Here is a 9,180-nt window from a genome sequence, read left to right on the forward strand (position 1 = left end):
TAACAACTGAATTACTTTATTCTTTTAGCTTTTTAAAAAAAAAATCAGCATGTACAGATATAAATTTCATATGCAAAGAATTAAAGCACACAAAACAGAACAATCCACTCTTATATACATGTGACAAAAGTTAACCCATGCACTTGATAAATTAAAATAATGTCATAATATAAGAAAGTCAAGTCAAGATTATTTATACAGAAAGCTAACATATATCCTAATATTTCAGTAGAGTGTAACTTTTTTTCTGATGACACACTGAAAAGGATATAATAAGACTCAATTATATATATTAGGTCAATTATATTAGGATAATTGGTAAAGTAGGTATTATGTTCAGAATCTGTCTCTTTTCTGAAGGTCAATGTGTTCCTCTACAGAACGTTTTGGTTTCTTGGATGCCTTGAAAAGTCCAAAAACCAGGAGAACAACAGCGACTGCTGCAATAACGGTGAGACTGAAGAGGACATTGAGACCCAGTGTAGCATCAGAACCTGACACTTCCAAACCCAAGAAATTGACCAAGAGTTCCTCACCAGAAGGAGGTGGAGGAGTAGTTCCTGTAAACAAGAAAAGACTCAGTTGAATGGATGGATGGAGAGGACAGATAGAAAGACACAGTATAAAGGAATGAGATAGAGAGATAGTACCTAGGATGTCACTGTTAGGTTCATGGATCTCACATTCATGTGGACTTGCTCCTGGACTTATGAAGCCATTGCAGTTGACAATTGTAGCATAGCGCCAGACAGATTTCTTAGGAATACGTGGTAAAGTTGGATCTGATCGATTTACATAGAAAAGGCCAAATCTTTCAGAATAACCCTTTGTCCATTCCAGATTGTCCATTAGTGACCAGGCAGCATAGCCGCGGATGTCCACACCATCCAGCAAATACGCTAAATAATAAAACAATATTTTATTCGATTAGTACAAATAAATTTTTACTAAGAGTCTAAAATTGATGCATGAAAAAAACATAAAATCTCTTACCTTTCAGGGCCTCATTGATATATTTTTCATAGTAGTGGATCCGGAGAGTGTCATTCAGCTTTACTGGTCCTCGTTCTGATACTCCATTCTCTGTAATGTAAACGGGAGGGTTTCCATATTCTTCCTTAATGAATTTCAGATTTTTTCTGAATCCCACAGGATTTACATTCAACCAGTCAGATCCAGATTCCAGCCATGTACGGTCTCTTATAATTACTGAACCCCTGGATTAGATGACAGTATAATAAGTATTAATGCATGTTTTAAACAAATTGAGCCTGAAACAGTGTGATTATGTTGTTTAAAACTAAAAGGCTACCTGTCTGCATCATAGTGCTCTTGGTCCCCAAAGTCAACGTAAAAGGCTAAGACAGAAGTGTAGTGGTTGAATCCAAAAAAATCATGAGTTCCATTAATCCTTGCTACTTCCTCTGGGGTGAATTCTGGAAGCCTGTTAGATGTCAAACGCAATGTTAAAGCATTTATAAGCATATGAATCCAAAACTTTGAATTCCACCGAAAAATAAGATCATTTTTGTATTACCTCGATTGTGGTCGGCCAGCCGCTAAACTTCTCTCTCGAATTCTGTTCTTCATTATGTCACTGTAATCTCCATTGAACACAGGATGAGCAAACCAACTAATCATGAACTGTTTCAAAAAATGAAAAAGAACATTCTCTAGTGTATTATGTTTTTATGCACACAGACACAGGTATTGTTCTTTTAGTATCTTATTTTATTTAAGTTTATTTAGTTTTATTACTGTCATGGATGCAGAAATGGTTGAACTACGAAACTGTACCTGAACTGAACGCTCGGCTGCGTCCACATCCTCCTGTTTGTATGGGTTTCTTGGTTCAGCCCAGTCACAGTTTATTGTAATGCCAACAATGCCACCTTGTGTTGCACGATACTTGTCATTATACACATGCCAGGCCTCAGCATGAGCCTTGATGAGGTTGTGTGCCGCAATATATGGTGAAGTGCCTGGATTAGCATTTACACCTAGACAGAAACAGAACAGCACACTGCAAAAAAGGCTTAACTTGCTTAATATTTTTGTCTTGTTTCTAGTCAAAATATCTCAAAATTCTTAAAAACCTCCTGGGGTTATCCGCCAGTGGGGTTAGTAAAATACTCTTAAAACAAAATAATTTTTCTTACCCCACTGGCAGATAATTTTACTTATTTTAAGCAAAATGCACAAGACTAAATATCTTACATAAATTTGCTTATCTAGTAAATGCATTTTGTTTTAAGAATGTCTAGGTTTACTTTAGTAAGAAAATCTTTTTTTTTTTTTTTGCAGTTTGAACTAAATCATATTTACCAATAGCAAAAAAAAAAAGCAAAAAAAAAAAAAAAAATTCTATGCAAATCATACCTGGTGCAAAGACTCCATGGCCATATCCAAGCAGTGCAACAATGTAGGGTTCATTTAGAGTGATCCAGAACTTTACTTTGTCCCCCAGACTGTTAAATACAACATCAGCATAGTCTCTGAACCTCTCAACAACAGTTTCATTCTCCCAGCCACCAACATCCTGGAGTGCTTGTGGGAGATCCCAGTGGTACAAAGTCACCTGTCAATTCAAAATGATTAATAGACTCTCAGAAATTAGTTAAATTCTTTTAGGTTACAAGAGCTACATTTGCATGCAAATGTATTCAAAATATTTTACCTGTGGCTTGATATTGGCTGCCAAAAGTCCATCTACTAGTCTATGATAGTAGTTGAGTCCAGCTTCATTAATTTTCCTGTTTGTTCCATCTGGCAGAATTCTGGGCCATGAAATAGAAAACCGGTAGTGTCTGACCCCCAGTATTTTGAGATTTTTTATATCTTCATCGATCTTGTTGTAGCTGTCACAGGCAATGTCACCGTTGTCATCCTCTGACATCTTTTCAGGAGTGTGAGCAAATTTGTCCCAAATGCTGAAACCTTTTCCATCGGCTCTCCAGGCACCCTCTATCTGTGGTGTTGAACATAACATGAAGCAAATGTCCTTATTTGAAGACACTCAGAGCAAATATTATAGAAATAAAAACTGATTTATTTGTTAAAATAGATTGTACCTGATATGCAGCACTTGCTGTGCTCCACATAAATCCTTCTCTGAAATGGCCATATAACATGTCTACCTCCTCTGTCAGTGGAAAGCCATTATTTTTGATTATGTCAAAGTAGAGATGAGCAGAGCGCTTTGGAGTTCTTGGCCGACTTGAATGTTCGAAGTTCACATAGTTAAGTCCATAGCCAACAGTGTAGCCTTTCAGCCACTCAAAGGAGTCCATTAGAGAAGTAGCAATGTAACCCTTGACACGTACGCCATCCAGATTGTGTGCTAAAAAGAGAATACATGTAAATACATATCAAGTTCAACAATTTACAGTGCAACACTATTAAAATACATTTATTATGTATTTTTTATTTAAGACATATAGGCCTGGACTACACAGTATTGGGTTTCAGACCTCTCATTTACCAGCTGTGCATATGTCTAAACAGTCAGCATTTTGTTATATAATTATTATTCCATTTGTAACTCAAAAATGAATTATTACTTTTGTAGTTATTCCATATTTAACAATAATTATGTATAAAATATAAGTTTTATAACAATACAAAAACTATAACTATATAAAAAAAATACTAATGATAATCATCATTATATATATATAAAATGCACAGTATGCAGAGTTTTACATACCTTTAAGAGCCTCATCAACATATGTATTCAGGAAGAATATCCGATCAGTGTCATCAACTGTTATGTCAGTGGTGGTAGCCACACCATTTTCCGTAATGTAAATCTCAGGGTCTCCATATTCTTCCTTTAACCAGTTAAGAAGTCTCCTGAGTCCCCAAGCAACAGCCTTCTGCTCACTAACAGCTGTATCTAAATAGCCATCTGCTTCACCCTTTCCAACATCCTGATCAGTTTCATAAGACTCAATATCAAGTCTGCTGGTCACATGACGCACAACTTTGGTAGTGTATGTACTAATGCAGAATACATCAGCTGTTCCTTGGATAAAGGCTTTGTCTTCATCAGTAAAAGAAGGCAACCTGGATTCTGTCAAGCCTTGAAGTTCACTTTTGTTCATAACCTGCCACTTCATGGCATCAGGGTAGTCACCATTTTTAAAGATGGGGTGTGCAAACCAGCCTAACTGGAACTGAAGAGCTCGATCAGCAGCCATCACCTCTCGAGGGGCGTTGACGTCTAGAGGTTCTGCCCATTCAGCGTTCAGACTAATGGTTACCAGACCTCCTTGAGATGCCCTGTATTTCTCATCATAAGTGTGATATGCTTGTGCATGAGCTTTCAGGAGATTGTGTGCAACCCTGTATGGAGCATCTCCAGGTTGCTCCACGTTAGGTGGAATCTGACCCAGTCCATATCCAGACCATGCAATTGTCTGGGGTTCATTAAATGTGATCCAAAACTTCACCCTGTCCCCAAATGTTGCATAGCAGAAATCACAATATTCATTGAATATGTTAATCATTTCAGGGTTGTCCCAACCGTTGATGTCCTGCAAAGCCTGTGGCAGGTCCCAGTGGTAGAGAGTCACCATGGGTGCGATATTGTTTGCTATAAGACCATCTATGAGCCTGTTGTAGTAGTCCGCCCCATTCTGGTTAAGAGAAGATGTACGGCCGCTGGGGAAAATTCGAGACCATGCCAAGGAGAATCTGTAAGTTTTCACTTTTAGGGCTCTCAACATGTATAGATCCTCATCTATTTTATTATAACTGTCACATGCCACATCACCGTTGTCATTGTTTGGGATATTACCAGGTTTTTGAGTGAAATTATCCCAAACACTTGGTCCTTTTCCATCTGCATTCCAGCCACCTTCAACTTGATATGCTGCAGTTGAGACACCCCAAAGGAATCCCTCCGGAAATGTTCCATAGTGATAAAGTTGTCTCTCAAATTTGGTCTGAGGGGAGAACTTTTCCCAGACAACCTTTGATTTTGAAGGAACTTCAGATGGTGGCAGACTAGGGAGTCTTGTGATCTCAATTTTATTTTTATACATTTGCATCTTATCCTTTACCGCAGTCTCAACAAATCCGTTTCTCTCAATCACCTTTGAGTAGAAATATAGTGATGCTTTTGGGGTTCTTGGCCTGTCAGCACCTTCAAAGTAAACATAGTGCAATCCAAATCGGTGACTGTAGCCTTGAGGACCCTCAAATCCATCCATTAGAGACTGAACTGTAAACCTCTGGACGCCAATTCCATCTGAATTCACAGCTGTTTGGAAAGAGAGGTGTAGTTAGTGAAGTTTAGATAGTGGCATTTTATTATATGGTCGGATGTTAAGGTTTGGCAAATAATGTTTATAGCCTGGAAATAATGAATACTATATAATAAATTATTAAAATATAAAAATGTTGGAATCTCCAAGAAATACATCACACACCATAGGTTTAGGTCACCAACTCTCTGACAGACTTGTTATCTCTAGGTTTTAAACATTAACCAGTTTTCTTAAGATGCTTACCTTTCATTGCCTCATTAATGTACGCCTTTAGATAGTCGACACGGTTAGTGTCATTGAACACATCACCACCGTATTCAGTTGGCATTCCATTTCCTGTGATGTAGATGGGCACCTTTGTGATGGACGTGTACTCTAAAGAGATGTAGTTCAATAATCTTCGAAGACCCCACGGAACAGACTGGATCTGGTCAGAAGCTGTGGAGGGCCATGTGGGGTCAATATGAGTCTGGAAATCCCCGACATTATTCGGTCCAGCACTACAACTATTCAAGCTCTCACTAATCAGTCGGGAAGTGTGGTGGTTAAGTCCAAAAAAATCAGCTGTGCCTTGAATTCTTTGCTTCTCAGCCTCAGTGAAGACAGGAAGTCTTGCCACCTCTTTACCACAGGCAGCTTTCTTTTTCTCAATCTGTTCCTTTAGCACGGCAGGATAGTCTCCATCTACAAATATGGGATGAGCAAACCAGCCCAGCATGAAGTTTAAATAACGCTCAGCTGCTGCTACATCCTGATCACTTGAGGGATTCATTGGCTCTGCCCAATCAGAGTTAAGAGCAATGCCCACTTTTCCACCTTGCAGAGTTCTGTAATTATCATTATAAATATGCCAAGCTTCCGCATGAGATTTTAGAATATTGTGTGTCACCTGTGAAAACAAATACAAAATTATCACTTTCTTAAATGATAAAACTATATGGTGCTTTCTCAGATTGACAGACACACCTTGTAAGATGCGATTATTGGGTCTTTCACTCTTGGGGGATGTTCCCCTGTTCCGTAGCCCAAGTTGCTCACTACCCATGGGCTGCCGAGGGTGATCCATGTTTTGACTCTGTCTCCATAATGAGAGAAGCAGAAGTCAGAAAATTCTTTGAAAGCTTCCACAATAGAGTCATTTTCCCAGCCACCTACATCCTGCAGAGCTTGGGGAAGGTCCCAGTGATGGAGGGTAACAGTGGGCTCGATGCCAGATTGTAGGAGTGTATCAATCATCTTGTCATAATAAGCAACACCCTTTTCAAGCAAACTTTCTTTGCGTCCAGTGGGGAAAATGCGAGCCCAGGAAATTGAGAACTGATAATTAGGTGTCTTCATGCCCCTTAGTAGATACACATCATAGTCCACCTTGTAATAACTATCACAGGCCAAATCGGTGGTCTGATTTTCAAAGACATGACCCTCATGGCTAAATCGGTCCCATATGGTCTCACCCTTTCCATCTTTATCCCATCCACCCTCCACTTTGAAACTCTCACTGGAGATGGACCATTCAAAACCAACTGGGAACGAACCACTCGAGAATTGATCACGCTCATCTTCAGGTTGACTTCTGAATTTCTCCCAGACTGTTTGATAAGACAATGCAGAAGCTGATTTCTGATGGGAGACTGTCTTAGTATTTTCCATCTGCAAACTACATGAGAACATATTTGTTATGCTGACTTAAAAATAGCTATTATTTACTGATATATGTACCTTTTTGGTCTCAACTTTACCTTTTGAGTGTTTTTTCTTGATCTAGCTTCTCAAAAAGGTGTGTGATGTCACAGCCCATGATGTGAAGATCTTTATTCTTTAAAACTGACAAATAATACTAGGTTAGGCTCTGGTATTTTAATTTTCTAAAAAGCATCTTACACTTTGGACACATCACTTAAAGAAATACGGTAATATTTACCTCCAAGAATTGTGTTTGGTGACTGATAATTATTTTCAAATCCATCACAGTCTTCGACTGTCAGCTGATACATAAGAATAGGCTTTTGACCGATGCCAATCTGAAACAAGTGTGTCAAGTGTCATTTCAGTGTTCTGAAATGTTCTGCCAAGTCAAGTATTTTAAACAAGACTTTGAATATTTAAAACCAGCTATTTGAAATCTGATTCACTATTGTAAAGATAGTTATATAACACTTCAAGAGGCACAATAAACAATTACCTGTAACTTCATCAATTCCTCCGCAAGAGGTGTCTCTAATTTGCAGTTGTACTGCATGTGCAGAGAGATGAAGTCCACATAAGCCTGAAGATGAGACAAGAGAAGTGTGTGATAAATTACATAACATTAACTATTCACCAGCATAATATATGATGATCTATCTTGAACACTCACCATAATTTTTGGCTCCATTTGATAAATGGAGTTAATATCACTGGCTATGATCCCAAAAGACAAATGAAGTGCTAAGAGAGAGAGAAAAAATCACTCTAAAAACACCATCATTGCATTATAATAAAGAAGATGTATATTCTATATATATATTGCATTTGACCACACGCATGGACATCTTGTCACATTACATGGGATATGTTGTCACTGTGGGCCATTAAATTAGCTATTTTCAACTACAATAAAACCATAAAACAATTTAGAGCATTATTATGAAACTTATCTAAGACGAATCATGCAAAAATATTCTCACAGTATTTGGTTCAACAGAAATCATAATTAATCCTTATATAAAAATACATTCAAAATGGATGTGACAACCTGACTGGAGACATAAGATTTATTTTAAAACACTTTACCGCATAAATACGAGACGTATAAATTGGACTTTTGACTTTCAGAGTTTGCACTTGACAACTAACCCTGGTCTGTTTTGTGTACATTAATAAATTATTAAATAGACTCATGTCTTACCTTTGAATATCTGATGATAGACAATGTAAACATTTGCATGGGACTGGACAGCATTTTGAAGTTGCACTTCGTGTAGCTCATGCAGGTGACTGAACGTGATGAATGTGTCCACATCCCCAAATGTACTGAACACAAATCCTGCATATTGCTCAAACATCTGCACCAGTATTGGATTCTCCCAGTCTCCATATCTGGCTCTGAAGAGTTCTGGTACAGCAGAACGATGGAGAACCAGCAGAGGTTTGATGCCCGATTCAGTCAGCTGCTGCACAAGCGTCTTGTAGCACTTCACAGTGTCTTCATGTGGCTGGTTAGGATCACCTGAGGGAAGGATGCAAGACCAGGACAGGGGAACTTTAAAGTGGGTCACCCCTCTGCTCTGAAGGTACAGGAAGTAGACTCTGGATTGTTGTGGCAGTGGACCTTCACAGTTAAATGCATTGTCTTCGTTTAAATGTGAAGTCTGGCTGGTGGTCAGAGGGCCTCCAAGTAAAATGAAGTCTTGTTGCTCTGCATTACTGTAACACCAAAAAACAGCCAACAAACCTAGAGAAAAAAATCCTTCAAGGACCTTCATCATGACTGTTTTGTAAATGGGAAGGTTGTTCAAAGCTCTTTATAAGTACTACTGCTAGAGGAAGGCATACATATTTGCATAACAATCATGAAGTTTAACTTTAATCTTACTAGTGATACAGTTTATGGCAGTCATTAAGTTTATCATATGGACTAGTGGTCAGGCTCTTTGACAAAAATTAAACTAGTATGAAAAAGCATAATATGTATTATCCTTTAAATTATGATGTGGGCCTGTTTCCCCTACAGAGGTCTTGACCTTCTTGACTGGATCCAACAAATAAAATCGTACTGAACTGATATTGAGTTCATCATGAGCAAAAACAGACAACCTTAACTTTCTATTTATTAAACTGTTGTATAAAATCAGTATCACATTTGCACAAAAACAGCACTCATGTGATAATGCACTTGTTTTACAATATTTGTAAGAAGGAGTTGAGTTTG

General features: G+C 38.1%; 1 protein-coding gene across 1 annotated transcript; it reads right to left on the reverse strand.

Moving 5' to 3' along the window:
* On the reverse strand, nucleotides 1–8,737 carry LOC141341094 (lactase/phlorizin hydrolase-like). The gene is made up of 17 exons (XM_073846238.1): nucleotides 8,158–8,737; nucleotides 7,627–7,697; nucleotides 7,453–7,536; nucleotides 7,192–7,291; nucleotides 7,010–7,094; nucleotides 6,237–6,927; nucleotides 5,514–6,159; nucleotides 3,707–5,263; nucleotides 3,072–3,340; nucleotides 2,678–2,968; nucleotides 2,380–2,578; nucleotides 1,798–2,000; nucleotides 1,538–1,644; nucleotides 1,313–1,444; nucleotides 994–1,217; nucleotides 651–899; nucleotides 1–560 (listed from the first exon to the last, which is right to left on the reverse strand). The coding sequence occupies exons 1-17, from the start codon at nucleotides 8,735–8,737 to the stop codon at nucleotides 337–339; spliced, it is 5,712 nt and encodes a 1,903-aa protein (XP_073702339.1). The 3' UTR covers nucleotides 1–336.
* Between the last annotated feature and the right edge of the window lie 443 nt (nucleotides 8,738–9,180).

This window comes from Garra rufa, chromosome 8, assembly GCF_049309525.1.
Source record: "Garra rufa chromosome 8, GarRuf1.0, whole genome shotgun sequence".
NCBI lineage: Eukaryota > Metazoa > Chordata > Actinopteri > Cypriniformes > Cyprinidae > Garra > Garra rufa.

Coding starts and splice junctions, on each gene's coding strand:
- LOC141341094 (XM_073846238.1), bottom strand. CDS start 8,737: ATGATGAAGGTCCTTGAAGGATTTTTTTCTCTAGGTTTGTTGGCTGTT. Junction 1,445..1,537: donor GCTGGCCGACCACAATCGAG/GTAATACAAAAA, acceptor GACATCTAACAG/GCTTCCAGAATTCACCCCAG. Junction 561..650: donor ACCTAACAGTGACATCCTAG/GTACTATCTCTC, acceptor TCTTGTTTACAG/GAACTACTCCTCCACCTCCT.